Below are 15,403 nucleotides of genomic sequence, written 5' to 3'. Positions count from 1 at the left end.
GGAAACATGAAATTAAATTAAAACACAGGTCATAAAAGAGGGAAATGTGAATTTAAGGGAGGGGGGTACTGAATGTCTCCCCCCCCAAAGGTGCAGAATGAGTTCCCTGACCATAACTAAGATTATGGATCCCACTGGAAACTCAGACCCCAGGATAAGGAAGCCTTGGGGATTCACCATCAACTTAAATATATATGTATATATACATATATATTTATTTATATGTAATTAGAGAACCAGGCAACAGGACAAAAAAACCTACCTCCTCTCCCATCCCAAACCTTAGAGAGGCAGAGGAGGTAGATTTCCTCATCTCATCCTCAGTCAAACTGAGAAAGGAGTAAGGGTCATCTTTGGAGTCTTTTGGTTATTCTCATTTATGTACAAAAAGCTGCAACTGAAAAAAAAAAGATGTATCTGGGCCTCCATACGGAAAGGTGGGGAAGATAGAGTCAGAAGGATAAAGCCAGTAGGGACTCTAGGCAATAACACTAGCTAAAAGATAATCAGCAAACCCTTTAAAGTCAATCTATCTTCTTGTCATTAATCCCTTCTCCTTCAGATGGTATTTAGTCTCTAACTGGATTTGCCAAGGTTGGCCCAGTCCTATAACACATGACAGTACAATCCTAACCAACTTCTCTTGAGAACTATCCCTCTTAATTCCAATGTGAATGAATAGAGCCATACATCTATCTTTAGAACCCTGAGATCTCTAGAACCTTTATGGGAAGATGTGGGAGCCAACCTGGCTCTGTAGGCCATTGGTGGTTTTTGAACAATTGCATGACATGATCTTTCCTATGTAAAGGGGAGGCCATTTGGCAGTGGTATGAAGGATAAACTAGAGAGGGAAGATTGGAAGTCGAGATCTGTTAGCATTTGATATTCATTTAAGCAAAAGATCAGGAAAGCCTTAATGAGGATCATAGCCATAGAGATGATAAGGAGGGGGATCTGAAAGAGAGCTTTTGTAAAGACTGTACTAAAGGATCTAGATGCTTGGTTAAGATGAGGAGAAAAATCAAAGATGATTCCAAAATTGTAAGCACAGATGATGAGTAGAAGCCCAGATCATTAACAGGTATGAGGAATTCATGGAGAAAAGAGAAAGATTTATCTTTAATTTCAGACATGTTGAACTTTAGGTCCTAGAGGAATACTGAAATAAAAGTATCTAGTAGGTGATGAACTAAGTCTAGAGTTCAGCAGATGCCCCCATGCCATGTCTTGAGACAAGACTACATAGAGGAAGGCTGAGTGATCATAGCCCTGCTTCTGAAACCTAGTGGAAATGGTTGTAATTACCCCCTCTCTCCTCACTTTAAACTCAAGCCCAGCCAGGTAGCTAAAGGATGTTAAAGTGGAGCTAGGGAACTTAATTCTGGCTATCTGCATTTACAGAGATAAGCAAATCAGAGAGAATTATCAATGCAACATGAAAGTTAGCTAGGGAAGATCCTCATCCTAGAGAAACACACACACACACACACACACACACACACACACATATCTTGGTGAAAACACTCAGGGGGAAATAAACTCTTACAGTTTGTCTTTTAAAAATCTCTTAGTAGACTTATTTTGATCTTTGACAAATAACCTGTTTAGAACAATCAACTGAAAAAATTAATCAATAAAATCTGTAAAGTGCCTACCATGTGACAGTCATGATAATAATTCAACATGTATGTGTGTTGGGGAGGCTATTCCCCGATATTACAAAGGGACAAAAAAGTGGGCTTGTAATTGAAAAGGGGGGAGAAGGTTAAATTGCTTTGGGAAGCTGTAGAGTTCTTGTAAACATTTCAAACTTGCTCTGAAACAGAGGCTCATGTTTTTATACCAAGTTTCCCCATGTAGTATGGCAGTGAGGTATAGAAACTTACTACCTCCTAAGAATTGAAAATGTGTTACACTCCTAGGGTAATAGAGAGAGTCTATGGTTGTGATAAGTAGATTACAGCACATCAAAAAACAAGGATTGAGAAGAGTTGAATTAAAAGATATGATCATGAAATAGAAGATTATTAGAGAAAATGGGCTAGTCACTCCTCTTTGGCACTCTTAAGTCCTTGTAGTATCTGGAGAAAATGAGGAAAGTACCCTGGACACTGCAAAGACTCCTCCTTGACCCATGCAAACTCATGAAAATACATCACATAGGATGTGGAGTTATGGATGGGTGTAATATGTATTTTTTTGAGGGATACCCATATCAATGAAATTAGATGGATGTATTTTAGTATTTGAATATTGAAGGCTAATGATATCATGAATTTCTAAATGGTACTACAAAAGCTCTTTCAAGGCTGAGTTCATCATTCCCCCTATGAACCAACCTATAAAGTGTTCTAAGAATTATAATTTCCTTGGAATGCTCCAGGGCCATTGAACAACTCAGACAATTCGATGGTAATCGTGTGGTAGCCTGAGTGAAACAGACACTCTTCTATTCATCCCTTTCCTGAATCCTGTCTAGATAGTAGCTTTTCCTGTATCTCCTCTCTCTTTCCCCAGCTTCCACCCTCAAACTGATTAATTCTTAATGGAGTATTGAGTCTTGAGCAGACCTGGCTAAGTACTGAACTAAGCTTCAATCCCAAAGCATTGGTGAATGAACCTCAAAAATCTCTGTTTGGGTTATTGACGCTGTTTGTCTTTGATCAGTTCTTTTCAGAACTGGCTGATAAACTCACTTGATTTAAGGGAGGTCCTAGTCATGCCCCTGAAAGTATTAGTATATTTTACTACTATGTCCTCTAGCTGGCATTTCTGCTTCTAGGCATCATCAAAGTTTGCTGGAATTCCTGAATGAATTCATCCCAGAAGATTATCAGGGAGTTATTCTCAGTAAGTTAGTCGTATGATCAGCAGGTTCAAGAAATTTATGTGTAAAATAGCAATGGCTGCCTTGGCCCAGCTTGTCTGCAATACCTTCAGTTTTAGGTCTATATAAAAAAAAATCTGGTTTATCCCAGAAATCATAATTCATTAAATTTATTGAAAGTAACAGAATGATTTATACCAGTTCCCAATACCATTTTTTCCCTCCTAGAAGGAGACAATAATTTTCCACAGTATGCCCTCTTTTAAGACTGTGGTGTCTTCACTTGTACACTGAGTCAACTAAGGAGCTATCTCATATTTCATGGAAAATAGGATCTCTTTCTAGAGACTGTATTCACATTGAGATTAAGAGGAATGACTATTGGAAACAGACAGTTAAGTTTGCACTATCCTATGCTATAGAGTTGGGCCAGTTTTGGCAAGTTTCCCAGATTCTATCCAAGCATTTGGGGGGTGAAGGCTTAATGAGGAGCTGATGGATTGACTTCCTAGGTATAGTCTACTGGGGGATAAGAAAGTTGGAGGGAATCACCAAATACTTGTTGGCCAGAAAAGTTCCTACCCTTGAGGAAAATAAACAGATTGGCAGAAGGTACTCAGAAACTACAAATGCATGCTAGAATATGGAATAAATCAAATTCTGGGAAAATTCACAGAAGTTAGGTAAGGAACAAATAGAGTAGGTCCAAGAATCTCATCAGTCACACATCAGTGGAGTTGACTGAATAGTTATCTGGCATGCTGTCCATTTGTATCGGCTGTTCATTTCCATGTCCAATTCTACCTTTCCCACCCCCTTCACCCCTCAAATTTTCTGTATCAATTATTGCTTAAAAGAAGAAAGCTTTATCAGTAGTCAATACTGCCAGAAGAAAATCAAAGCTGAGTAGAGACCATATGGAAGTAGAAGCATAGAGTTTGAATCCTTCTGTTCTTTACACCTGTGTGATCTTGGGCAAGTTATTTAAATTATCCAGGTCTTTTTTCTTTATGTGTAGAATAAGGAAAATGGATTGAATAGTCTCTAAGAATACTTGTTTTCTAATCCAAATGTGTGACCTTATGATCTTATGAAATGTAGATATAGTGAAGAGATAGGAGCCAAAGATAGAGCCTTGGGGCATGCCCATGTTATGGGGTTAGGAATAGAAAAAGGACCCTGAGAAAAAGACTGAGAATGGATACCTTAGAGAAATAAAATATGACCAACATAAGTGAAATATCTTAAAAACCAAAGGAGAATACAATATCAACAGAAAGGGTAAGCCACATTAGATTTCAGCAGAGGCTGAAAAGATCAACATGATCTTTGAAAGAGAAGTTTCAATAGAATCTCCGATTTTGAACAATGTAAGGTATTTATGTAAGGTATTTCAAGACAGGAGCCTGAGCAGATTGTGAGCAAGCAGTATGCATTCAGGAAATTCTTGCTGAGGTGAATGAAACGGGAAAATGATGGTATAATTCCTTTATATTTCAAGACTTATTTAGTGTCTATTTCCATTTAGATGTTTCCACATTTGGAACTGAAAGATGACAATTTCTCACTGCACCAGAAAAAATCTAGAATACTGCCATCTTTTTTTTAATCTTGAGAATTAGAGACTAGAATGGTAAATAAATGTGAGTGGGAGGACTGATGTCCAAGTAGCAAATAAAAAAAAAGGGATCAATAAAAAAACGAGTCTCATTTGTGTCTTCAGTGGGTGCATTGTTGATCTGAGTTCAGAGCAGTTAGCCAGAGAGAGCCATGTTCTTTCACAATCACTCACGGAATATATACAGAGCTCAAGAGTGAGCACTGAGGTCCTTATATTAGATTGTCCACACATCTGCAGCTCCAGAGAGGCAAATAGAATGTTCTGCATGTCCAACTGGTTATGTTCCAACTCAATAATGACTTGGTTCATATTGTTTGGAGTGTTTTGTTTCTATCAGATCAGTTGTTAGCAGAAATATTTCTTGACAGATAGTGCCTCCAGTACATGCCAGTGATGACAGAACACTTTAAAGGACTGTGTATATTGCAATGTCAGCATCTAAAGTAAAATACTTCTTTTTGACCTCCTTCCCTTTACATCAGTTCCTGTCTTAAATTGTACTTCTTTTCTGAATAATGGCAATGCCCAATATGCCCAAACTGCCTTTTATAGTCAGCCTACTTCAGAATGGGCTGATCTACAAATTAGATTATGTACTCTAGGATAATTAAGAGCTCCCTACAAAATAGAGTAATAAGAATTTAGAACACCATTAGAACAGTAGCTAAAATAAGTCCCAAATGTCTCTTCAATAGATTATAGTCCCTTAAGATGCAAAGAATATGGGGTAGGATTAAAGGTAAAGATAATAACTTTTTTTTCCTTTTAAACTTTTATTGCTAATATTGAAAAAAATCAATAGACTTCCTCTCTTCCCTCCCCCTTCTTAAACTGAGGGAGTTTTCCTAAATTTACTATTATTCATCAATCGTTCCCTCCTCACTTTAATAGAGCTAAACTAAACTATTAATTTCTATTATTTGTCATAACAAGCAGTGTAATGTAGTGGTTAGAGAGCCAGCTTTGGAACTAAGAAGATCTGAGTTCAGGCTCTGCCCCTGACATAGAGGGGCTGTCATTGGACACCTCAGCACTTTAGACAACTCTCTAAGACTATAGTTGGAGAAAAGGTGCCAACATGCATTGATAGAAGGAGCTTCTTTGTTGAACTAGTCAAAAGAGAGGTCCATTCCCTACCTACTCTCACATATTATCATCTCCATCCGCAATACATATACTCCTTTTTTTTCCCCTAATAGAAAGCAATGAAAGTCTCTGTCTGCTTTTAGAACCCATCATATTTACTTAAGATGTTTGCCCCTGGGGCTTAATCTCAAAATTCTTTAAGCAAAAATGAGATTCAACAAGGCCAAAATGTCATGAAAACCTAACTAAATTTGTAACATTTTCATTTTGAACATGAACAATCTGTCTTTTTGTTGCTCATTAGCTACTTGGGTAGTATTTATAAGAATAGCATAAGACTACAGGAAAGCTAAGCTGTGGTCACTTTTACTTTTTTTAAATTGTAGAATTTGGAAAGTAAGTGGTTTGGAAGCTCTAAACACTTATGCCACTTGATATTTTTTTTACTAGAATGAGTTCCAAAAGAGGCTTAAGCAAGTTTCTAACAAAACTTCATATCCTGATCCTATTCTGAATCATAATAACCAGGTAAGAGCTATTTTGAAAAGGAGATTGTAGGGGCTACAATAGCCTAATGGATGGGAGGGTCGATGAGATGAAGGAGAAAAAGATGATCTTGGGATTTATAAGTAGCTTTGACATCTGGAGAAGTGGTGAGGAAACTTCTAGTGTGTGTGTGTGTGTGTGTGTGTGTGTGTGTGTGTGTGTGTGTGTGATATGATCTTCCATATGAATTTTATTTTTAGCTTGGGAACATCCTGACCAAACAAATGAGATGAGGCAGAAGTGAATTTCTTGTGCCCATCTCAGAGATACCAATATGACACAATCATCAGTAGCACCAAGAAACCAATGAGGTGTTTGTCTTCAAGTCACTGGATCTTTGCCAAACACAAGTGGCAATTCTTTTTATTTACCTGGTTCCTTGACTTGTAACTCTCATAAGCATCTCTTTTACGGAGCTGATGAAGTTCTAAAGATGTACCAACTCAAGCAGAAAAAAGTGTATAGCAAAAAAATGTATGATTATCAGATTGTAGGAATATCAGCCCATCTGGAACCCTAGCTGGAAGGGCCACTGAAGTCATCCTCATTTTACAGTTTAGAGAATTGATGTCCAGGGAGTTAAATATCTTGCCAAAAGCCACACATGGAATCAAACTAATTTCAATACAACTGATAAACTAAAGAAAGACCCTTTAGTTGAGACAAAAAGACAAATGGGATAACTAAGTTGGTGTCAGCATATGGCAAGCTTGAGGCTTTAGAGAAAGTCTGAGAAAATACACTCCCCCCCTTCTGTTGAGGACATGAGTTCAAACATACGTTTTCAGAAATGGTTACTTTGTCAGTTGGTTTTGCTTAACTGTTCTTTGTGACAAAAGAAGGAGTACTGAGGGTGGGGTAGGGAAAGGAGTTTTATTCTAAAATGATTATTTAAACAAATAGCATCAAAACTTTTTTAAAAACTAAGACACAACATGTATAATCTATATCAGATTACTTGCTATAAGGAGGGGGATGGAGGGTGGTGGGGGAAAACTTTATAAAAATGAATACTGAAAACTATTTTTACCTATATTTAGAAAAACAATTTAAAAAAAGTAAAATTAAAAAAAAACTAAGACATAAAGCAAATCAGATAAGTGGAAAGAAAAATATATTGGGGATAAGTAAAAACCAAAACTTTGAATGATGTTTCTACTACAAGTCAGTTTATCTAATAGAAATAAAAAGATGGTGATTAAGTCCTCATGTGACATTACCCTATTAAGCTTATTAACACCTCAATCAACCAATAAACATTTGTTAAGTGTGTACTAAAGACCAAGTACAATGCTAAGAAAAATAATCCCCACCCCCAAAGAACTTTCATTCTACCAGAATACCTAAGAAAACAGGAATTAAGTTTCATTTCATGAAAATTTACTGAATTTGGTCAGGAACAAAATAAAACTCTAATAGAGGAAAATATTAGGGGCTTATGCAGTGATGCATAGGAGACAGGATGAGAATAACTAGTCAATTATAAGTACAAAAGAAAAAATCTCAGGATTTTTTTTAGTAGACTCCAATTTTAGTATTAGCCAATAAAATATTAATTTTTAAAGTTGATATAATATTGAAAGAATTTAAAGTATATCTCAGAAGATCCCCAAAGTGGTTCTACTAAATCATTGTTTCACAAAACAAGCTTCTCTCTGTATCTCAAAGCTGGTATAAACATGAGGTTCTACTTACTGAGGGACTCCATAACTAACAAGTGTTATGAGACACTTAGAGATGGGATTTAGTGATTTCAATCATGGAAATAACTACAAGTTTGGAAAAAAAGATAGAAAAAGATTGTTCCAGTACAATGCTCTTCAAATGTTAATAGGTAGCATATAAGCAAAATTTTTAAAAATGGGAATGATTTCATTTGGAAAAGAGAAGGCAGAGGGTTACACAAATATATAAAATTTCTATGCAGCAGATGGTGGCTGGTGGATTTGGTTTCTCCCAAACCAGATGTCTCTTTCCTGGGACTTCGAGCAGTATGGAGTGTACTATTCAATGGTGGAACAATCCATAGAGGGACAGCTGTGGAGAGAATGAGACTACAGGCAGGACTCTGGGGATACTTATTGAGAGTTAAAGAGTTAACATACAGCAGCTGATATCTCTTCCTTCACTCTAATGGATTAGCCACTGTCTCATGAACAAGAAAATGATCATATACTGTACATTCCCCCCTTTTCTCTTTGTGTTAAGAATGACTTTTTCTTTACACATACCAATATGCATGCCATGATGAAAAAATACATTGTCAGAGCCTGTGCTATAGTTAATTGAAAGCAACACTAATGAAGCATGCACAAAGTGTTATTTCTCCCTCATGATAAATAACATTTCTTTGGTGGTGCTCAGTACATTCGAAAGGACATTCTATAATACAGTCACTTACTTTCATCTTCGGTCGTGCTCCAGTAGACATTGGGTTTGGCAGAAAATCTAGATCCTGGGCATTTTTCTCCTTATTTCTACAAATTCCCTTGCTCTGATGATCTTTATTAAGGATACTTTCCACTTTTTTAAAATTCTGTTCAGGGAGAAAGGGGAAAAAAAGTATTGAAAGTATTTTTGTTTAAATATCTTTCCATTATAGTCCTATTTCTAAAAGTGGCCAGGAGGTGAATCTTCTTTATTGAAGATAGGTCCTACAAAACTGAAAAGACTGAGGGTGGGATCACTCTCACAAAAGTTGGAAAGGTTCATTCATGGTTTCAGGAGGATGAAGTTTTCAGCCACAAAAACATCTACTCTGTTACTGAGAAGTTGCAATCTGTATAGGTACTAGAAGAGTTACACCAGTGAAATCAGAGCTTCTTTAAGTATTGAGGAATATTGGTCATCTACAGACTTTAACACTTTTAAGATCCATGATTTTTTAAAATTCAATTTCATTGAACAAGTACTTATTAAGTACCTACTACATAATGGACACTGTGTTGGATGAACATTAAAAAAAAACCCACAAAGGAAACAGTTGACAATTAGGTGGCAAAGTGGGTAGAGGATCAGGCCTGAAGAAGGAAGATCTGAGTTCAAATTTAAAACTAGATTCAATCTGCTGTCTATTATGAGGATCAAATGAGATAAAAATTATAAAGCACTCAGCATGGTGTCTAGCAAATAATAAGCACTATATAAATGTAGGTTATTATATATATGTACATGTATGTATATATATACATTTATATGGTAAATTCAAAATAATTTCTGGGACTCATAATAGTAATAATGACTGGCATTTATATACCACCTTAAGGTTTTCAAAATAGTTTACTTATGTTATTTCATTTGATCCCCTTGAGAACTCTGTGAGGTAGGTGACATTATTACTCCTACTTTATAGATGATAAAATTGAGACTAAGAGAAGTTAATGTCTTACTCAGGGTCATTCAGCTAGTACATGTCTGGGGCAGAATTTGAACTCAAGTCTTCTTGACTCCAAGTTCAACATTCTGATCTCCTGTAGGAAATAACACTTGAAATGCAAAGGAAGTTCAGGATTCCAAGAGGCAGAAGTGAAGAGGGGGTTTTCTTGAGGCAGGGCAAAGGCATGGAGGTAGGAGCAGAGATATGCATAGGGAACAGCTAACAGGTAATTTTACCTGAAATGTACAGAATATGCATGGAGTGGTTTAAGTTTGTATGTGGATATTTCCTCCACAATATAGATTACAACTTATCTAAACTTTAGAAAAATCCTCCTTGAATTGCTGTGATTGAGAACAACTGTAAACAATGAAGACTTTGCTGGATTAGTCTTCAGGTAACAGACACACAATCCAGAATCCTGTCTCTGACCTTTATTAACTGTGTGACTTGGGCTCCCATAAATTCAGCTTTCTTATATGTGAATGGGTGGGAAGGAGGTAAGTGAATAAGCATTTATATATTATTTCCTAAGTTGTAGGAATTGTACTTCATGCCTTACAAATAGCATTCAAGTTATCCAGATCCAGAGTACTTGGGTACTCTGGGTATACATTCTATGATGAGGTAGTTTTAAGAAAATTTTGCTGGAAGGTTAAATGTAGAGTTCTTTTCAGCTAATTCAAATAGACAAATATTTATTGATAAGGGTAATGTTTATTAAGCATTCTTATGCTATGCAGGAGCTGTGAAAAAGTTTAAAAACGACATTGAATGAATTCTCAAAATGCCTACCAACCAGTAATGCTATACTAAAGCACACAAGTAAGAATAATTCATGGCAATAATAATAGTAGCTTTAGTTATAATTTACATAGATGTTTAAGGTTGGAAAAGCCCTTTACATAGCTAGGATGTGTTTAGGGCAAAGGAGAGAACCTGACAAAGCTCCATGGGATATTTAAGAAGAGAGAGAGAGAGAGATCATTTTCATGTAAGAAGGATCAGGAAAGACTTCCTGGAGGAGGAGGAGATATTTGAGCTGGACCTTGAAAAATGTAGGGTGCATCAAAATTCAAAAGTAACTAATTGCAATTAATTCATTTAAGTTGTAGGAAGCAATGCGTTACAAAATATTATTAACACAAACATTTAGAACACAGAAGTGAAGAACTTTATTGACTTTCAGTTTCTTCTTATTTTGTTTTAAAAATTTAACTTGAAATGACAAGCATATGATTTCAGAAAAACCTGGTGAGATTTACATGAACTATCTCAGAGAGAAGGGAAAGAGGGAAGGAGGAAAGAATTTGGAAATCAAAACTTCAAAAAAGTAAATGTTAAAAATTGTTTTTATGTGAAATTGGGAAAAATAAAATATTCTTTAAAATAAAAATAAATAAATTATATGAATAATATATAAATAATACATGATTAATATACATTGGTATGTGCATAATTAACATATAATATAGAATATAAGCTATATATTCATATAAATAATATATCTATATTATTTTATTACACATTTATATGTGAATTTATACATTATGTAAAATATAAATAAGTACATAATAATATAAATCTAATATAAATATGTGAAACTGGGAAAAATAAAATATTCTTAAAATAAAGCTAAAGAAATAAATTAAAAATATAAATAACATATAAATATAAAAATAAAAATATATAAATTATATAAAAATAAAGATAAATGAATAAATAAAAATAAAAAATTTTTCCACATTAAATAAATAACTCCATAAATATGTATAAGAAATGAAAGAACATTTAAAAACTAAAATATTTGTTAAATGCATTATAAGTACAAGGCATTATAGATAATACAAAGGTAAATAAAATACTGTTGTTGATTTAAAATGTTTATCTTAAGTTTAATAAGATCATCCCTAGTATAGTCAGATAGGTCTCCAAATACAAAAAAATATTTAAAACTCTTGACAAAAAAGAGATGTAAACCAAAGGCATAATCAGGTTCTGTAGTGAGCAGTTTTCTCTCAAATACTATAATGAAAATCTCACTTAAAATTCTTTAAGTTATCAATAGATATTATTGCACAGGTAAGATTTTCTATTTTGAAAAATATTTTATTTTTTCCCAATTACATGTAAAAACAATTGTAAAATTGTTTTAAAAAAATTTGATTTCCAAATTCTCTTCTCTCTCATTCCTACTCCCTCGATGAGAAAGCATATGACTTGATATGCTAATCATGCAGAACATATTTCATTATTAGTCACATGTGAAAGAAAATACAGATTCACGAGAAAAAACAAGAAAAATAGAAGAAAATTAAAAAGTTCTCTTTGCTTTTAGAATCCCCCAGTTCCTTCTATGGTGGTGAATAGTATTTTTTGCCATAAGTCCATCATAATTGTCTTGGATCATTGTATTGCTGAGGATAATTAAATTATTTTCAGTTGATCATTGTGCTGTTACTGTGTATATTGTTCTTCTAATTTAGCTTGATTCATTTTACATCAATTCATGTTACGTCTTTCCTGGTTTTTCTGAAAGCATTCTACTTATCATTTTTTATAGCATAACAGTATTTTATCATAATCATATACAACAAGTTGTTCAATCAATTACCAGTTGATGGCTATGTCCTCAGTTTTCAAATAAAGGTCTTTTCTTTGGATCTCTTCAGGTTACAGTACTACTAGTGGTATTTCTGGATCAGAGGGTATCAATAGTCTTATAGTCCTTAGGGAATAGTCCCAAACTGCTCTCCACAATGGCTGGATCAATGTACAACTCCCTTCCCCCTTCTTCCAGTGAATCTTTCTCACTCTATAATTTTAATTTTTAGATATTATTCCATCATAGGCAACTCTCACCTGTGCCCTCTGTCTATCTATCTTCTTTCTAACTACTTTAACAATGATAATGTTCTTAGGAGCTGCAAGTATCATTTTCCTGTGTACAAATGTAAACAGTTTAACTTTATTGAATTCCTTAATATTTCTTTTTCCTGTTTACCTTTTTATGCTTCTCTTGAGTCCTGTATTTGAAAGTCAAATTTTCTTTTCATCAGGTGCTTGAAAGACATCTCTCTGTTTAATTAAATGTTCACTTTTCCTTCTGAAGGACTATACTTTTTTTTTCTGGATAGGTAATTCTTGGTTGAAATCCTAAATCCTTTGTCTTCTGAAATGTCATATTTAAAATCCTCTGATTTTTTAATGTGGAAGCTGTTAAGTCTTGCGTTATACTGACTGTGGCTCCATGATATTTAAACTGTTTTTCTTTGGCTACTTGCCTTATTTTCTCCTTGACCTGGGAGCTCTGGAATTTGGTTATAAAATTTGGGGGAGTTTTCATTTTGAGATATCTTTCAGGAGGTGATTGGCAAATTTTTTCAATTTCAATTTTACCCTTTGGTTTAAGAATATTGGGGCAATTTCCCCTGATAATTTCTTGAAAGATCATCTGTCTGGGAATTTTTTTTAATCGTGGTTTCCAAATAGTACAATAATTCTTAAATTATTTCTCCTCAATCTATTTTCCAATCTATTTTTTCAGTGAATTAGGTTTCTATTTTCTTCTTTTTTTTTCTTTCCTTTATTTGACTTAGTTTTATTAATGTCTCATGAAGACATTAGTTTCTACTTGCCCAATTCTAACTTTTAAGTAATTTTTCTTCAGAACTATTGTATATCCTTTTCCATTTGGCCAATTCTACTTTTTTAAGGAATTCTTTTCTTCAGTGAATTTTTATACATCTTTTTCCATTAGGTCAATTCTGCTTTTTAAGGAATTTTCACTTCATTAGATTTTTGTATCTCTTTTACCATTTGACTTATTTTGTTTTTAGGGTGATTCTTTTTTCATTATTTTCTTGCATCATTATCATTTCTTTTCCCCATTTTTCTCTATCTCTTATTTGATTTTTAAAATTCTTTTTGAATTTCCCAGGGATTCTTTGGGGGGCTAGAGGGAAGGGCAGGCAAGATAAATTTATATTTTTCTTTGTAACTTGGTATGTAGCTATTTTGACTTTATTATATTCTTCTGAATCTTCTGAGTTTTGACTTTCCCTGTCACAATAATAACTTTCTACAGTCAGGTTCTTTTTTTGTTGTTAGCTCATTTTCTCAGCCTATTTCTTGACATTTCATTTTATGTTAAAGTTCTATTCCCAGAATAGGGGCCACTCTCTCAAGCTTCATATTTTTTTGTGTAGCAGTTTTCAGAGCTAGTTCTGGGGGTTTATAAGTTTTTAGTTCTGGTATGATCTAAGGAGAGGTGAAGTCATTGCTTTCCTTGACTATATAAGTAACTACAAGCATTCTTTTCTGCCCTGACTAGGATCTCCACTCTCCTGTGACTGTAGTGCCAGTAAAGGATTACTTGTAATTTCCTTTTGGGGGGGGGGGCGGTTGCAAGGCATTGGAGGTAAATGACCTGCCTAAGTCATACAGCCAGATATTATGTGTCTGAGTCTGCATTTGAACTCAATTCTTCCTGACTCCAGGGCCGGTGCTCTATCCCCTGCACCACCTAGCTTCCCCTATAATCTTTTAAACAACTACCTGCTCCCCTTACTGTGAGTTGACTGAGAGCACTGGATATCCCAGCTGCTAATGCAGTCATCACCAAGGACTACTGCTGGCTAACAAAGCACAATCTGTACTGGACTATGTTTTGCTCTCACCCTGGTGAGACAGATCTTTCCTGCTAACCTCCTAAGTTGTCTTCAGCTGGAAAACTGTTTCATCCAATCTTCTGTTGATTTTGCCATTCCAGAATTTGTTTTGAAGCATCATTTTAAGGTTGTTTAGAGGGGATTTGGGAGAGCTCAGGTAAGTCCTTGCATTTTTTTTTCCTGCTATCTTGACTCTGCCCTCTGAACTTTCCACCTTTTAAAAAAATCAGAAAAAAATGATATTTTAAGAAGATCCCTAAGATAATAATGGTTTGGTTCCAGCAGTGCTATAGCTCTCTTTCTAAGTCAAGGGAAAGCTTATACAAGTGGAGAGAATAACTATATAATCACCATGTTGTAGTATGGAATCCAAGTGCCACAAAATATACAGCACAAAGAGAATTCTACATTTTTTTTTTGTTCAGCAAAAGATTTATTATCCTATTCACTATATCAGTTGTTTGCTATTTTACACCAGCGTTTAACCACCAGGTAATGCTGTGAGCCCCCACTCTGATCATATTCTTCAGGAAAGGTCCAAAGCTAGCATTCCTGTTTTGCTCATTCTTAGGGGGTCTGGGCAACCACTCTGCTAGGCAGAACTGCTAAGTTTTCTATAAGTCTTAGGGAATCAACAACCTTCTATCCTTCAGCTCTGTCTCCTTGGGAAGTATGAATTACTACATATTTATCTAATAAGAAGTCAGTTCATACACCCTCACCTTTGGCAAACCCTGCCCCTTCCCTGAACCTGTAATGTTTCCTGAACTCTAGTCACACAAATTATCTAAAATTCAAAGGTTAAGTGGATACAAAGCTAGTTTCTAAGGCAAAATTCAGACTTAAAGCTTTCTGATTTCAAGTCCAACAGAAGTCAACAGCAATGTATCAAGTCCCTTCTATTATATTATTCTGTTTCCTTTTCTTATATCTTTATTATCTATTATACTGGACAAATATAAGTAGATTATATTTTCCTTCAGCAGTCTTGTTCTTTTTGGGGAAGAAGTCTAGTTTTACAAGCAATTTGAGTTCCTTGATGCTTCATTTAGACTAGCTATCTTAATAGAGGTTTCAAAATACCTAGCATATTGGAGCATAAGTAGATACTGTTTACTAAACTTTTCAGTTAGCTAAAAGTTAATTCATAGTTTCTCTGACAATCTCCCGCAAGTCTATAAAGAATATGTTCTATATGTAGGTCATGGAATAATAACTGTGAATACCAAAGGTCCATGTATAGACCCAGTTTCCTAAAAATCACTTCCATCCAC

The 15,403-nt window shown here is 34.8% G+C and overlaps 1 protein-coding gene across 5 annotated transcripts in view; it reads right to left on the bottom strand.

The window, feature by feature from the left end:
• STARD13 (StAR related lipid transfer domain containing 13) overlaps positions 1-15,403 on the bottom strand; it is a 624,823-nt gene that overhangs the window by 503,546 nt on the left and 105,874 nt on the right. For 3 of the 5 annotated variants that reach the window (XM_074216050.1, XM_074216052.1, XM_074216051.1), the window contains exon 4: positions 8,485-8,619. The exons of the other annotated variants lie outside the window; for them this stretch is intronic. In XM_074216050.1, coding sequence (XP_074072151.1) covers positions 8,485-8,619 — 135 coding nt within the window. The remainder of the gene's footprint in view (positions 1-8,484; positions 8,620-15,403) is intronic. 5 annotated transcript variants of the gene reach the window in all.

This window comes from Macrotis lagotis, chromosome 1, assembly GCF_037893015.1.
Source record: "Macrotis lagotis isolate mMagLag1 chromosome 1, bilby.v1.9.chrom.fasta, whole genome shotgun sequence".
In the NCBI taxonomy this organism is placed as follows: domain Eukaryota; kingdom Metazoa; phylum Chordata; class Mammalia; order Peramelemorphia; family Peramelidae; genus Macrotis; species Macrotis lagotis.
This window is presented reverse-complemented; position numbering and strand designations above follow the sequence as displayed.